General features: G+C 35.0%; 1 protein-coding gene across 24 annotated transcripts in view; it reads left to right on the forward strand.

Annotated features, from left to right (window-relative positions):
- Positions 1–5,470, forward strand: part of agbl1 (AGBL carboxypeptidase 1) — a 395,646-nt gene extending 390,176 nt beyond the window's left edge. For 17 of the 24 annotated variants that reach the window (XM_073942875.1, XM_073942876.1, XM_073942874.1 and 14 more), the window contains one exon: positions 4,604–5,470. In XM_073942875.1, the coding sequence (XP_073798976.1) occupies positions 4,604–4,880 (277 nt within the window). In that variant the 3' untranslated portion in view covers positions 4,881–5,470. The remainder of the gene's footprint in view (positions 1–4,603) is intronic. The other 7 variants (XR_012400282.1, XR_012400283.1, XR_012400285.1 and 4 more) reach the window with 3 other exon arrangements.
- Positions 5,471–18,027: the final 12,557 nt, after the last annotated feature.

Raw genomic sequence — 18,027 nt, forward strand, 5'->3', positions numbered from 1 at the left:
GTTTTTTCACTATTTATTAACTTTTACAGGTATAGCAAAGTCATTTTACAAAGAAATTCAAACAAATATTAATCCCACCCCTACTTTCTAAACAAGATGCAATTAAATTTATCCAAGAGAGAAAAGAAGGAAAATAGATAAATAAAAATATTTAATAAATTAGTAAATAAATTAACAAAAATAAATAAAAACCTGTACAGAATACACATGTATCTTGATAACCCAGTATTGCAAACATTATCCTCAGGTATTTATACAATGTACGTAATCTACATTTGCTTTGCAATTGAAAGACACTAAGATTTACATTGACAGTCTGTAGAGATACTGACATGCTTAGAAAAGAAAATTCTAAATGGGTCCCAAGTTTTAAAAAAGTTCTAGTATTGCCGTTTGTTGTAAACCTGACTTTTGCCAAATTGCATTTTCGACAGACAAAACATTGGTGCATCGCTAATATTAATTAATTTTCTTTTCGGCTTAATCCCTTTATTAATCTGGGGGAATGAACCGCCAACTTATCCAGCACATGTTTTACGCAGCAGATGCCCTTACAGATGCAACCCATCTGTGAAAAACATTCATACACACTCATACACTACAGACAATTTAGCTTACCTAATTCACCTGTACCAAATGTCTTTGGACTGTGGGGGAAACCGGAGGACCTGGAGGTAACCCACGCGAACGCAGGGAGAACATGCAAACTCCACACAGAAACGCCAACTGGCCCAGCCGAGGCTCGAACCAACAACCTTCTTGCTGTGAGGCGACACCACTGCCTACTGCGCCATTGCATCATATATATATATATATATATATATATATATATATATATATATATATATATATATATATATATATATATATATATATATATATATACCACTATCACTCTCTATTTTTTTTTTTACTAACCAAGCATATCTATTATATATATATATATTTTTTTATATATATATATGTATATATATACTACCTTAGTTGATTTAATTACATTTTTTAATTAATTCAGTTTTATTTTGAGTTATTTTATTTTGTTTTTTATTTTACATTATTTGCTATATAGTAATAATATTATAGCTTTTATTTGCATAATTTTATAGTGAAAACTGTATTCAGGCATCCTCCTACAGCTTTGAGTAAATATTTATTCATTTATTCATACAGTGGACAGTCTGAAGCGCCTTTCATGCCAGACGCGGAAAATGTTACACTGTGCTATGAAACACATTCATTTCAATGGCTTGTGCCTCACGAAAAAGTTGATTTCTTGATGCACCGACCAAATATTTATAATGTGCAAAATCAAAGTCCGCTTAAAGGACAGGACAGTCATTTCCATGTAGTATGCATGTTGCTGCTGCTTGCAATAGCATAACTGCTGCTATGGCAACACTGGTTTCTGTGCCTCAAAGCGCAATGTCAGATTTGAATTAGAGCAGTTGATTATGTGTGCTCTGAACGTTCTAATCACACCGGTGTGATTGTATGCTTTAGGGACCAGCCAAGGCTGTGATCGTACCCGTGAATGACTAAATAGTTATAATTGTTTCAATAATTAATTATTTTAATAATTATGTAATTATTAAAGTAATTGTACTTTAATTATTATCAATTATTTAAAAATTACTACTAATTATTATGCCAAGTGCATTCTGAAATTTAGTTTACAGTGCAGAATTTTTATTTTGGTGCATGGGTGTACTTATATATTTAAACACACACACACACACACACACACTGCTATAGCACGAACTTTGCTACAATATTATGTACACAGCCTGTACAATATCATCAGACTTTAGCTATTTAAATGTGTATTGGTAAAGCCCAAGTGTCAGGACATGTCAAAATTTCTCCAGAGTCCTAAAACCCCCTTAAACCTTAGAAGGTTAATATATATTCAGATGCCCATAAGTGTTCAGTGTCTCGCATGTGATTTGGACATCAGTGAAGGCAGAAGGCAGAAGAGAAACTGCACCTGTTGCCGCTCTGACAAACGCATAACAAATTGGTTGATTTTTATGAGTCAAGAGGACGTGATTTGTTTGTGAAAGGGCCACGTCTCCTCTGTCTTTCACCCAGAGCGTCGGCTCATCTTCCCCACATAATGAAGAGGGGGAAAATACAATGTTGTTCTTCACATTGTGGCACGGCAGATGTTATTTTCCCTTTAATTTCCACCCAGGGCAGAGAAAATGATAAACAGACTCACACGTGCTCGCACGAACACGCGCACGCACACACCCACACACACACATGCACGCACACACACAAACACACAGAATCAGATTTCTCGTCACATCCGCATTCTCCATGGATCCCTGTGGTTCTGATCTGATTAGTGTGACTGCGCTTTATGTTTACTGTCAATCAAAACGCTCAGAAAACCCAAGGTCAGCTCATCCTTCGTGGATCTATCAGTCAAGTTTTTTTTTTTTCATTTGAAATCATATCACTCTGAAATGATGACTACAGCTTATTTTGGCTTTATTAAAAAAAAAAAAAAAATATATATATATATATATATATATATATATATATATATATATATATATATATATATATATATATATATATATATATAAACATATTTCATAAAAAAAAAAAATATATATATATACCTAAAAATCTAAACATATTTCATAAAAAAAAAAAAAAAAATATATATATATATATATATATATATATATATATATATATATATATATATATATATATATATGTAATTTAGCGATGTGCTTTATGCTGTTTTATTAGTTTTTATTTGTATTTTTTAAGTGTTCAGTTTCATATTTTTTGTGCTTCCATAATGTTTATTATGGTTTGGTATGTATGGATCTTTTATAATAATAATAATAATGATAATAATAATAATAATAATAATAATAATAATAATAATAATAATAATAATAATAATAATAACGCTGTGTCTTATATTTTAATTTCAGGTTATTTTTTCAGTTTTTATTTTTATCTTTATTAAATAATATTATTGCATTTAATAATATAATAAATAATATTGTCTTATATTTTAATTTCAGGTTATTTTTTTAGTTTTTATTTTTATCTTTTTAAATAATATTATTGCATTAAATGTTTTTATATATTTTTATATTAGCAGCCTAATTTCTACACTATTTCATTTTATATCCATATCTCTTTATATTATATATGTTTTTTTTAAATATTAGTAATTTAGCAATGTGCTGTGTGCTTTTTTTGTTTTTATTTTAAATTTTTTATTTGTTTTTGATGTTTTATATGGTTTATGTTTTTCTGCTTTATAATGTTTATTATGGTTTGATATTTTTGTTAAACTATTATTATTATTATTATTATTATTATTATTAAAGTAAAATAATAAAATAAAAATAGTTTTAATAATGTTATTAATGTTGTTATTGCTAATAATATTAATAATAATAATAATAATAATAATAATAATAATAATAATAATTATTATTATTATTATTATTATTATTATATCTTATGCCTTATATATTCATTTGATTTGATTGATTATATATTTTCATATTGGTAGTTTATTTTTATATTATTTTAACTTATATTAATTATTTGGCAGTGTGTGTTTATTGTTTACAATTTTATTTATATGTTGTTTTTTATATATATAATCTATTTTATTTTGTGTTTTTTCAATTATTATTAGTGTTTGGTATTTATGTAACAAAATTACTATGTAACCCTTGTTGTCTAAGCAGCTTTCACAAACGAACGAACGAACAAACAAACGATCGAACGAAGAAGTTGAAAGAATCAGCTAAAAAAGCTCTTTTAGTCTCACATGAGGCCTAGCGATATGCATCTGACAGCTTTATACTTCTATACTTTAATCTTCAGATCATTGGCTTTCTGGTGAAATCCCCATAATGAAAGTTTTCTACATAGCATTTTAGTTCCCCTCCCACTGGGGAACTTTTATTATAGTTAATATTGTTGCTATAATTGTACTCATATTTTGAATTTACCTTTAAATAATATATTTAATATTTAATATCACACTAGGTGGGTCCCAAATCACATATACACTATTCTATGCCATTTTGTAGTAAAAATTAGTGTAAGTAGTGTGTCCACACTGAAAACTTTAATTACACGAAGATGCACTTATTCAACCGTTAAACAGAATTGTGGAATGATGGACACTTCAGGCACTCATTGCTCACTGCTTTGCTCTCGTATCGAAAGGGGTGGAACTATAGGGCATTGATGTTGGATTACTTTATTTATTTTGGATTGTGAAAGCAAAATTCTCCTACGAGAGTGATTATTTTGCCTCCCAATGGTGAATGTGTTTATACTGATGGCAGGTTTATTTGGTAGTTTGGTCATATATTTTACTAATTTAGCAACTGCCAAGCATCATCTGGGAAACGATTTGAATTTCCACTTATTAAAAAAACATGAGTGTTCAATTTAGGATGACACTACATACATATAATATGCTGTTAAGTGTTTAAGTGCATAAGTACATACTAGTGCATAAGTGCATAGTGTGCCATTTGGAACGCAGCTACTGTCTTTTCTTAGCAGCTTCAGTTAAGAATAACACTTATTGTTGTTCATTTCTCTGCAGTTGTTTTGAGGACGACGAGCCGCCATGCGCTGAACAAATCGAGTACTCCTCTTCATCCTACAGTGACCCGTTGAGCAGCAGTGAACTGGACAATGAAGTGAACGGAAACACCTCTAGCGCCGAGGAAGACGACGACGATGTAACCATCTGCAAAAACAAACGGAGAAAAAACAACCAGACGTCCCGACTCGTCCCACGCTTCATACAACAGGAGGCACTCAGCATCAACAGCAAACACTGCAACGGCATCGACATCAGTAACGGATACCTCTATTAAAGCCCTCATCTTTGTCTTTTGTGTTATTTATATTTTATATTAGCACCTCCTAAAGTCCTTGTGAAGCAGAAATAGCTACGACTTTTAGATCAGTATGGTAAAGTACTTCCAACTGAAATGGAATATTGAGTCGGGGTGGGGCTTTCATTTTGTGCATCATTCCCTCGTAGGAAACTAAAGGCCCTTTTATACTAAACATAGTAAAGATATTGTTCTGAAAAAATGTCAGTGTTAAATAAATTATGATATAGATAGAGAAAAATGTTATCATTGGGATCACTTTCGAAACAAATTTTCCCAGATGATGAATAATAAAACACTGACAACCAATCCATTAAAATGTAAAGCTGTGTTCACACCGAACGTGCATTAATCGCGATATTCGCACGTAAATAGACGCATGAACATTTTGAGTTTACTCGCTTCATTTGTGCGTCAAATCCACTTCCTTCAAATTCACGTCAAATTCACTGAGCAATAAACACAGATTTGCATGATGGGCAGGGCTTCTTTCGATGACTCTAGTTTCGTTGCTAAATGGCTAACATGGATTTTATTGACACAATGGCTATGTTTATGTGCTTTATGAAGGCTGAAAAACAGCGTTGATACGTTTGGAGCCGTGTCTAAGTTCATTAGATCCTTTCGGGTGCATCCAGCTCTCTGAGGGCTTCTGTCTGCCTGTGAGTGTAGCTTCATTGCTAAATGGCTAACATGGAATATTTTGAACGAATAGCTGTGTTTATGTTCTTTACAAAGGCCGAAAAACAGTGTTGATTCATTTGGAGCCGTGTCTGAGTCCTCTAGATTCTTTCTGAGGTGCACCCAGCTCTGTGAGCTCATAATCTCCAGAAACGTAGCCTGGGTGATGGAGGCTTTCAGCGGTGCTCCTGACTGAGCCAAGCCCAGTTTGATGAACTTTTGTCAGTGTCTGCAGGAGAATTTCCCCCCTGGAAACCAACAAAAGGTGCTAAGTCATAATCACGCCCCCACAAGAGTAAGCTCCTGATTCGTTAACACAGCCCAAATGATCGCTGAAGGTCAGATTTTCGAAATCAAGCGATTCGCACGTTAAGCACATCAATCGCGCAAAACGCTCAACTCGTGCTGCCTCATTCGCGCTGCCTCATTCTCGCGTATCGTGCCGCAGGATGTCTATTCGTGCCTTTGCATTGACTTAACATGTACTGTAAGTCACTCGCGTTTTGACGCTTCTTCCGCGTCTGACTGACATATAGAAGTATAAAAATAAAAGTACCTCGGGTATTCAGTATAGTTTTAGCATCTTTGTGTTGCCTTCTTTTTCAAATGCTAAGGAAACAATTAGTTTTATTCCTCTAAATTTAACAGTGATTAAGATCACTAAATATTTTTTGATTAGATTGCGCATGACATCACAAGCTGGATTACCTTAACAGATGCACTAGTTGCACACTGAGGATGCCTGCTGATTACAAGGGGTAATGCTAATTTTTAAGCATATTCTAAAAAGTAACAGATTTCTATTGCTTGCCAGCGTGGACGTAAATATATGTATTGTTATATTTCTATTTGTCGTTACTTCAGATGCGGAAGCAAATCGTCGGACTTTAAATTTACCAAAACAAACTTTTTTTGTTTAGTGGATTCATTTGCGTGCATTAATTGTTCACCTAAAGAATAACAACATGCCCTAGCAAAGTAAACATTGTATATTTTGATTTCACATGGACTTTAAGAGCAAGACAGAAACATTTTGTTATTTAGAGTCTGAAATGAGACATTTGGTAGATTGCACTTGTTTTACCACATAGAGAATATTAAACAGTTTATCGTATAAAGAACAGCACTTGAAAAGTAAGAGTAAAGTTTACTTATATGTATTTATTTAATGTTTACGCTTGAAAATTTGTCATATTATATATATATATATATATATATATATATATATATATATAATGTGTGTCATAGTGTTACGTGTATTGAAATATTCCTAATAATAATAACAATGATACCGATGATGATAATGATAAAAACAGTAGGTTTTTGTATGAGTAAACTGTTCTAATTGAAAGTATATTCAAATTATGCAAAATATTGTTGTTATCATTATTATTATTATTAGTAGTAGTTGTAGTAGTAATGTCATAATTCTAATCGTTATTGTATAATAATAATAATAATAATACTAACATGTACTTATTTTTACGTATGAGCTGCATTAGATTATTAAATGATAAAAAACTTATTATATTAACAAATATTATCCCTTGAATAATTATTCAAATTTTCCTTCTAATTTTGATCCTAATTTTGAATCATTTTCAAATAAATTAGGTAGTCATTTTGTAGTTCACATAGTGCATATTACTTTTGTTTGAAAGTATGTTCAAAGCATAAATTTGAATATATTTATTATTATTATTATTGTTGTTGTTGTTTTGAATATTATTATTATTATTATTAGATATGGTATTACTTTGTTTTCTTTGTTATCGTATTTGTTTGTATATGCATGCATGCATATTCTGTAAAAAAAAAAAAAAAAAGAACAAGTGAGTTGATTAGAAATATTATTAGGCAAACAGGGTACAGACTGTCAATATCTGTTTATAAGAACAGTCAGATTCAAAGCACTGAAACATAGACAGACATTAAAATACAGTCAGATACAGCTGCTTGTGGTCTTTCTCTTTCCTTTCTCTTTGTCTTTTTATCCAAAGCCTTCTGTTTTGTTTTAATAATTGGGTCTGATTGGTCAATGGTGACATATAGGCTCTATTCCAATTCTATTTTTTGTATCCCTACCCCATTAAAATTGATCCCTAAGAAATGGCACGCCACTACAACTCCTGCAAGCGTCATCATATGTCATCGCCATCTCTTGCTTCATATGAGATTGACGATGGCAACTGCTTTAATTATTCCAGTTGCATTTTTTTGGTATTTATTTTCAGGAAATCCCTGAAGGTATATATCAAGTTATCATAACAATATAATGTGGCAATAAGATCATAACTGTACTGCACATTTACACCATGGCCATATTCATCTATGGAAACACATGAACACAATTTACACAGCATTAACATTATACTCAGTGGTGTAAAGTAACTAATTACAAATACTCAAACTACTGTAATTTAGTTTTATTTATTTTTTTGCTCAGGATTTTGTAATTTACTGAGTAGTTTTAAAAATGTGTACTTCTACTTTCCCTTTGGTACATTTTTAGTGCTGTATCTGTACTTTTTCTCCACTACTGTCCTTCAACCTGCAGTCACTCCTTTATTTTTTCTTGTCTATGGGGATTAGAAAAATCAGTCATGTGATTCCTGTCCAATCAGATCGCACACAGGAGGTAAATCACCTCATAATAAACTACCTCAAGACCCAGAGACTGTTTAGATGCAGGTCACTGTTAAGAAGATGACGGATGTTTACTGTATGATGACCGAAATGGCCTTAAACAACAGGCATAAGACATTAACATAATGTCAGATTGACATTGTAACCTAACGTCATCGGGGTGTTGCATATTGTTTGGAAATGAAAATCGGGTTGACGTCAGAACTCAACGTCAGGACGAAGACAATGTCCAATGTCCAACCTAAAATCAACCATACATCAATGTCTAATGATGTTAGAGCTTGACGTTGTGTGGACGTTACCACTATGACTTCTATCAGACGTTGGATTTTGGTTGCCATACTTGGTGAATAAATGTCTGTATTTGGCAATGTCAACATGATGTTGGTTTAAGATGTTGGCTCGACGTTGGACTTTCTAACAACCTAATATAGACCAAATATCAACGTAATTTGACGTCATTATTGGATATCAAAATAATGTCCTTAGACGCTGGCTAGACATTAAACTTTGGTCACCTGACATCACAACCTAAATCTAACCTAATATTAACACCTTATCACGCTGTGTGCCTGCTAGGCAATAACTAGATACACTACAGAATGTTACGTTTACACACATTCACAAATTAAATGTAAACCAGCTTTTAACAGTGAAATACTCACTACTCTCTACTCTTGAGTACTTTAGAAAAGGTCTACTTTTTACTCATACTTTGAGTAATATTTACAACAGATACTTTTACTCTACTTGCACTACATTTTTTGGCAAGTAATGGTACTTGAGTTAGATTTTTCAGTACTCGTTCCACCAATGGATATACTAGACACTGGCTCATTTACAGCCACTAGACTTTTCTGACAGGGTATTCGAGTGTCATTGAGTGCCACATGTGAAAGTATGTGTTGTGGCACTGCTATACAGGAGTTATTATTAGGGATTATAGATAGTGAAAATAAGCAGTTTTTATTTTAGCTTTTTTAAAATAAAAAAAAAGCATGACGGTAAAACAAGAACACCATTATGAATATATTAAAACATATGCTTATTTGTTGTAAAAATTAGTAATAATGACAACAAATAGTAATTTGTGGATCTACTAACCGTACGTTCACATCGAAAGCGGCGACAGCGTCAAAGTAGCCGGAAGTCATTCATTTTCAATGAGAGCCGGCGGCGATAAGCGGCGAGGAGCAGCGCGGCGCGTCTTCGCCGGCGTGAGCGTCGAGGAGAGTTGAAATGAAGTCAACTTTATGGTAATGAGCTATGACGCGGTTCGGCGGCAAGCAATCAGAATGAAGACGTCCATCGCTTGATAGCAGTTCAGAGAACACAGACCTGTGAACTTTGGTTCCGACCACAGTTGTTCCCAAGGGTTTGATTATTGCGGTCGCCGGATTTCCAATTATTTCCAATTTTTTCCTGCAGGAACATACATTAAATAAGTTACTGGCGACTTACTGATGTTCATTAATGTTATATAAATTTATCTTAAAAAAGCGGGAATCTCACGCGATGTGACGATACAAAACAGTACTGCTGCTTCAGGATATTTCAGACATATGGACACATATTGGATAAATAGAGCAAAGCCACACCACACGCAACTTGATCTTCTATTGTTGTATGAAATTGATAAGAAGTGCGCAACATTTTCACACTAGAAACACGTTTTATGCAGGAATGTAACTGATATGCTGCAACGGCTCCTTTAAATACGAGATCAATGTAGCAAGTTTTGACGCTCTCGCCGCAGGAGCTGTGAAGGCAGAGAGCGTTGTCGCCAGGGCGGCCAGAGCGACCTTGGACGCTCTCGCCGCTTTCGGTGTGAACGTACGGTAACTTCTGTGTTTAGCCATGCTGTCATTGCAGATGGTGTATTCTGGGAAATTTTCTTACTCCTTGGCTTAGAGTGTGGTACTGAAGTATCTTCATTTCCAAGGCCTGTCTAGTCCTTCCCCTTATTCCTACGCCTTCAAGCTAAAGAGAATTGGGACACTACTACCCCTTTATGTAAACATGCAAAACAAAGAGTTGGGGTAAACGGAAGGGCCTATTCGTAGAATTGAGATTGGGCCTTAAATGTATGTCATTAAAATGTGCATGCTTTAATTGAGGATAGACAAAACGTCAAAAAGAGGACAAATTGTTGGTGCACATCTGGTGCATCTGTGATCAAAATAGCAAATCTTTGTGAAGTATCAAGACCTATGGGATTTAGTGTAATGTCAGCAGGCCACCAAGAAGGATAAACAACATCCAACAGGAGTAAATGTGGACGCAAGGGAAAAATATGACTGAGATTTCTGTGTGCAGGAATTGTATCCAAAAAAACATACCTGAGCTGGTATGAGCTGCCCAACTTACTGCAGAATTACATGTGCACATCAACTCTCCTGTGCCCACCTAAATTATTTATTGGGAGCTCCACAGGGTCCAGGCTGCTATAGCCAAACCTTTGATCACTCGTGCCAATCCCAAATGTCAGTTTCAGTGGTGCCAGCAGCGAAAATCTGTGGATAATGTAAACATGTAATGTTCTCTGATGAGTCTACTTTCACTGCCTTTCCCACATCCAGGAGAGTTACGGTGTGGAGAAGCCCCAAACAAGAGTACCACCCAGACTGCTGCATGGCCAGAGTGAAGCATGGGGGTGAATCAGTGATGGCTTGGGCTGCAATATCATGGTATTCCCTAGGCCCAATACTTGTGCTAGATCTGTGCATCACTGCCAAGGTCTACCAATCCATTCTGGAGGACCCAATGGTTCAAAAATGGCAGTGCCGGGCATCAGGATGATAATGCACCAATACACACAGCAAGGTGACAAAGTGGTTTGATTACCATGAAAGTAAAGTTGAAAATCTCCCATGGCCTTCATAGTCACCAGATTTACATATTATTGAGCCACTTTGGGGTGTTTTGAAGGACAGAGTCAGGAAACGTTTTCCTCCACCTGCATCACGTAGTGACCTGGCCTCTATTCTGCAAGAAGAATGGCTCAAAATCCCTCTAGCCACTGTGCAGAACTTGTATCAAAATCCTGAATGGTTTAAGCACACACACACACACACGCGCACGCACGCACGCACACAAACACATGCACCACTCAAAACAACCAGTTTCTCTACACAGAGGAGCAAAAAAAATCGAATTCACTGAATGTAAGTCAGTAAACAGAGCATCAGCAGTAGCAGAATAATATCCAGGGAGTGTAAAGTGAGTGTGTTTTAGTCTGAATGACGGTAATGAGTGTGTTGTCATTCAGGGCCGGTAGTTACTGATCTTTGACCTCCAGCGAGCGGCTGCTTGTCCTGTCCTGTAATCTCAGCCTCATTGACACACAGAGATGCTGGAATTAGTCTCTGGTGGTCCGTGATGGTCCGCTGTGTTCATTGGTATTCGGCGGGTGCGAGGAATGACACACACCACTGCTTTTCTTAATTGTGTGTCTCTCCAGGTGTGTGAAAGACGACGCTTCTCTTTCTGCCCGATGAGCCTCCTAAAGCTCTGATAGTGATTATTATATTATCACAGCACAGCTTCTGCTAGCAGGAGGATCAGCTAATGGCTACAGGCATTTCCATTTTACTTCAGAGACTACAGGGACAACAGAAAGGACAGTGACTTGGAAAAACAATCAATCAATCAATCAATCAATCAATCTGTCTAAATATCAAATTGGAACTTTTGGAAAATCTGAATTTAACAAACAAAGAAAAATGTGGAAGTTTTTATTTTGGAAGAATTTTGGCTGATATATTGTAGTATTTTCTTTTTAAAATAAATTAATCTCTCCATCTTTTTGTCTGTCTGATTTCTGTCTGTATGTCCATCTTTCTGTCTGTATGTCTGCTTTTATGTCTGTCTGTATTTATGTCCATCTTTATTTCTTTCTGTCTCTATTTCTCTGTCCTATTTCTGTCTGTCCATCTTTTTGTTTATCTATATTTGCCTCTGTCTGTTTGTAACTCTGTCTGTCTGTCAGGCGCTCTGCCTGTCTGTAATTTTTTTTTGTCTCTGTTTGTCTGTCTATCCATCTTTCTGTCTATCTGTGTCTCTGTTCACATTTTTGTCTGTCTGCCTGTCTGTCTGTTTGTCTGTCTGTATCTCTGTCCACATTTTTGTCTGTCTGTCTGTCTGTTTGTCTGTCTATCTTTTTGTCTGTCTGTATCTCTGTCCACATTTTTGTCTGTCTGTCTGTCTCTATCTCTGTCAACATTTTTGTCTGTCTGTCTGTATGTCTCTATCTCTGTCCACATTTTTGTCTATCTGTCTGTATCTCTGTCCACATTTTTGTCTGTCTGTCTGTCTGTCTGTCTATATCTCTGTCCACATTTTTTGACTATCTGTCTGTATGTCTGTATCTCTGTCCACATTTTTGTCTGTCTGTCTCTATCTCTGTCCACATTTTTGTCTGTCTGTATGTCTGTATCTATGTCCACATTTTTTGTCTGTCTGTCTCTATCTCTGTTCACATTTGTTGTCTGTCTGTCTGTCTGTCTGTCTGTCTGTCTGTATCTCTGTCCATCTTTTTGTCTGTCTTTCTAATGTATGTCTGTATGCCCGTCTGTCTCTTTTTCTGTCTGCCTGTCCAACTTTTTGTTTGTCTATATTTGTGCCTGTCTGTCTGTTTGTAACTCTGTCTGTCAGGCACTCTTCCTTTCTGTCATTTTTTTCTGTCTCTGTCTGTATTCCTGTCTGTCCGTCCGTATATCTTTCTGTCTGTCTGTATCTCTGTCCATATTTTTGTTTGTTTGTCTGTCTAATGTCTGTCTGTATGCCCATCTTTCTGACTGTCTGTATTTCTGTCTGTCTCTCTCTATTTCTTTTTGTCTGTTTTTCTTTAAAAAATTTTCTCTGTCTGTCTGTCGATCTGTCTGTCTGTCTGTATTTCTGTCAATCACTCTGTCTCTATTTAGGAATTTCTGTCTGTCTTTGTTCCTTTTTTATACTTTTTTCCATCCATCTGTGCATCTTTCTGTCTGTATCTGTCTGTCTGTATTCTGTCTATATTTTTGTCTGACTGTCTGTATTTATGTCTGTCTCTATTTCTGTCGGTCTGTCTGTCTGTATGCCCATTTATTGACTGTCTGCATTTATGTCTGTCTTTATTTCGGTCTGTCTGTATTTTTGTATGTCTCTTTTTCCGTCTGTCTGTTTATATTTCTGTCTGCTTGTCCATGTTTTTATCTGTCTGTATTTCTGTCTGTGCATCAATTACTCAGTCTGTCTGTCTTTATTTCTTTCTTTTCATGTCCATCTGTCCATCTTTCTGTCTGTCTGTATTTCTGTCTGCCTAAATTTTTGCCTTTATTTCTGTCCATATTTTTTTCTGTCTGGCTGAATGTATGCAATTTTGACTGTATTTATGTTTTTCTATTTCTGTCTGTCTGTCTGTCTGTCTGTCTGTCCATCTTTCTGTCTCTCTGTATTTCTGTTTGTCTGTCAGTCACTGTCTGTCTTTCTCACCTTTCTGTCTGTTCTATCTGTACATCTTTTTGCCTGTATGTGCCTATCTATCTATCTATCTATCTATCTATCTATCTATCTATCTATCTATCTATCTATCTATCTATCTATCTATCTATCTATCTATCTATCTATCTATCTATCTATCTATCTATCTATCTATCTATCTATATCTATCTATCTATATCTATCTATCTATCTATCTATCTGTCTGTCTGTCTGTCTGTCTGTCTGTCTGTCTGTCTGTCTTTCTGTCTGGTTCCTCATGATATACTTACAGGTCAGTGCAAACCATTTAAATTTGTCATTAAATATGAATGTTATGCATAAATATTTCAGTTCATTCGGTTTCAAAACTGTGTATCATTTTATTTTTTATTTTTTCGTAAACATACATGTAAAGCACAGGCTCTTCGAACAGTGTGATCACTTTCAGAGAGAATCATTTGTATCTGTAAATCAATACTGTCTGAAATGGCTAAAAGATGACAGAAGTGAAAAGCATGCGAGTGTTATGAATAAAACATTGCTGAGAGGCTGTGTTTATAATGAGCATCATTCGCTTTTAGCTTGATTAGATTTAGCTGGATGTTTGTTGTGCTTCATCTTCCTCTGGACTGAAACCTGTTTACATTGATCATTAACTCCGCCGTTTGTTTGTCTTGTCAAACTGGCCCATCTGGATATTGTGTGTCAGCTTTTTGATTTATGGTTCGCTCTGATGTAAAAAAGCTTTCCTGAGCCACGTGGCACTTGTATCGTCATGCTACCTTGCACTGTAAATGCTATACAGGTTTGGAAATTATAACATATGAGATTTTTTATTTTTTTTTAATGATGTTTGAAAAAAACTTTGAAAGTCACCTGTGCTCAAACTTTTAATATGACTTTGGATTAACATTAACAGCAGGTTTTCTACTGTATGAATCATAGACTGTATGGATGTAGTATTTGTGATGTCACCCATAGGTTTATGAAGAATGCAAACAAAGTTACAAGTGGGCATGGCCAACCGCCACCATTTTGTTTGCTCTTTATTGCACCAACTGGTGATAACCCATAGATATTTACATTAGATTTTCCCTAGAACATAGAAGGAATGCGTCAATAGAGCCGCCATTTTAGTACAGGGTAGCGCTCCTTTGAATTGAGTGTGGGACCAAGGTGCAGTGGAGGACTGTGGCCAATCAGAGCCAGAGATATACACATATATACATATTGGAGGCCACTTGAATGCTTTGCAAGCACAATTAAGTGCGCACAGCATGCCATATTATTTGATAATTGTAAGAAATAATCCCAAAAGGCAATTGACTTTGTAAAGGCACATAAAACAAAATTACGATGTGTATGCTGAGTTTAGTGGCTAATCAGCTAGAATCAGCTGAGCTGACGTGACCAGCGGGACCTATCGGTAACTCAAGTGGCTACGCCCTTAATTATGCAGACTTAATATAAGTTACAGTTTTTCTCGATTGCTTTGATGCAGTTGTCAACTGAAACTCCACATTTTCAAAATAGTTTACACACAGCCCTAAACAGTGGCACTCATGGTCAAAATGACACATTTTGCTTGCAAAAGGCACATATTGTGTCAAAACATTTAAAATATGAAACAAAAGCTAGTTTTACCTTCAAACAACACAACTTGCAAACAAGTATATGAGCTCTTTCAATTAATCATTACACAATAGACAACAAAATACAAAATACAGAACTCAGTGCACCACCATTGCTTGCCATTGTAGCTTATTGCCAATGGCTTTTGTTGTCTTTCTATTTGGGCTGTCAAATTTGCATTTTTGCAAAGAATTGGATCCAGAATAAGATATGCTTTGATTAAATATATATTGAATTCATGGCATTTTTCAAACTGTGGCTGAAAACTGAAATACTGTATATAAAAAAACAGACAAAAGTAATAAAATACTGTAAATAAAAGAAAAAACGCATGTAAACTAATATACAGTCAAATCTATTCGGAGTATAGGACATAGCCACTATTGTCCTCCTCCATCCATGCTGGCACAGAACAACACAGACCTTCCATCATTTTTATAAGGTTTGCAGGCTGATTGCTAATTGAAGATTTGTGTGAAGGAGTGTCAAGCCGGTGCTTCAGTGATTTCATACTGATGTTGGTAGTTTTTAATAGGAATAGATGGTTTCTGTTTGGTTACCATAACTAAAACAATGGAGTTTGGACTGCTTGAATGACATCTGTGTTAACCGTTTTGAAAAATGGTGGGGAAAATGTGGTAACCCAATGAGAAAGGGTTTACACATTTGCAAGACCTGTCTTCTGCTCTGCTGGGATAGTGATAATGAAATTGAAGAGGAACCTAGTTTCTTTAACCAGGTCAAAGCAAACAAGAAAAACTGTAATATAATCAAAACGGATGAGTTATAAAAACATTCACCCCCTCACAGTTGTCTTGTAGGTTAATATTAGCTATATAAACTACTTTTTTTTTTCTTTGTACCAGGCTGTAAACACCCTTTTATACTGCTGTAAAGTTGGACATTTTAACATTGGGGTCAATAGAAATGTGCTCTATTATGGAGCCAGCACTAGTGGAATTTCAATGAATTGCAGTTTCAGTTACTTCCGTAACTCGCTTCACGAAGGAGAGTGGGATGTTGCCCCTTGGTATAAACCATAAACAAATACCAATACAGTATGTTAAATTAACTCCACAATTTTATCAAAAAAATATTGTTAACACTTTACAATAAAAGTTCCATTTGTTCATGAATTCGCTAACATGAACAAACTGAACAGTATCATCAGTGTTTATTCATCTTTACTGATGTTAGTTAATGGAAATGAAGTATTCATTTGTAGATCTTGCTAGTTCACATTACATTACTAACGTTATTATACAATATGTTATATGTCATATCATGTAATTGAAATGGATAAAGACTATCAGCATTTTCACTAAAATAAAACAAAATGCTAAATTATTTTACATTTATGGTTTACAGAGCATTATATTGCTGTTTCCCAACCCTGTTCCCGAAGGCACATCAACAGTACACATTTTCAACCTCTCTCCAATCAACTCATCAGAACATTATAAGAGACTCCAAAACCTGAAGTAGGTCAGATACTCAGATATGTACTGCCGGTGTGGCTTCAGGAACAGGGTTGGTAAATACTGTTCTATTGATTCATTTAATATTTTTCTTCCTATTTTTTTTTTCAATATAGTTCACAAGTTTGGATGACTTCTGTATTATTCTAAACTTTGTAAAATACAGAAAATGATGAACACATATGTAGTTATGAAACCTAAAAGCTTATTCTTTACGGATCAGAACTTTCTCGCGTTTTAAAAATAAATGTTAAAAACAAGAAGTAAATATCAGTCGTTTTTTTGGCGAATGTTCCTATCGTCTTTAAAGCCCCTGTACTCTTTGCTTTCAAGTCTGTTTTGGCCTCGGGTTTGGCTGTCATAGCAGATAAGAGTTGTGAAAAGAGTGTGACACTAAATTACCTGTGTTAAATTTGTCTGTAGTGGATAATTGAGCACTTTCTCTGCTCTTGCGAGAGGGATTTAATGCACTTCTCTAAAGCACAACTTTTGAAATGTGTTGCACCACTGACAATTAATGTCAGGAAAGCTGCTGCTCTATTGACAAGCCCAGAAAGATGACCATTTTCAGAGGCTTGATACGGGTGCCGTTCAATAGTCTCCTAAATGACTACTCATTTAACTATCATTTTCAGAGAGGAGTCTAAAAAGTTTATTTTCTAGCAGCTACACTCTAAAATTAGACAGTTCTTAAAAGGTTCTTTGCACATAGTAACCATTTTATTTAGAACTGGATCATTTTGAAGAGCTCTTTTGTTCTAAATTTATTAGTGTCCTCTGTTTCCCGCCTTTTTGTTTTTAAAATCTGTAACCGTCAAAATGCCTTATTGCTAGTTTCCCACAGTTCTACTACACTAAAAAAAAATCTGATTGTTTACATACCAGTTCAATTTAGAACCGCATTATGCTGAAGAACCCTTTCATGCTGAAATGGTTTGTGTCAGAGTTTAGAGTCCTTTTTCCCCACCTTTTTGTTTTCAAATCTGTAACCAACAAAATGCCTTATTGCTGGTTTTTTGGAGCTCTACTGCACTAAAAAAAGCATTATTCTTTACATATATTAACAGTTCAATTTAGAACTGTGTCATCTTAAAGAATCCTTTCATGTTGAAATGGTTTGTGTCAGAGTTTAGAGTTCTTTGTTACCTGCCTTTTTGTTTTGTTTTTTCAAATCTTTAACTGTCAAAACACCTTATTGCTGGTTTTCTTGAGCTCTACTACATTCTAAA

The sequence above is a fragment of the Danio rerio genome, chromosome 25, assembly GCF_049306965.1.
Source record: "Danio rerio strain Tuebingen ecotype United States chromosome 25, GRCz12tu, whole genome shotgun sequence".
NCBI classification, from domain to species: domain Eukaryota; kingdom Metazoa; phylum Chordata; class Actinopteri; order Cypriniformes; family Danionidae; genus Danio; species Danio rerio.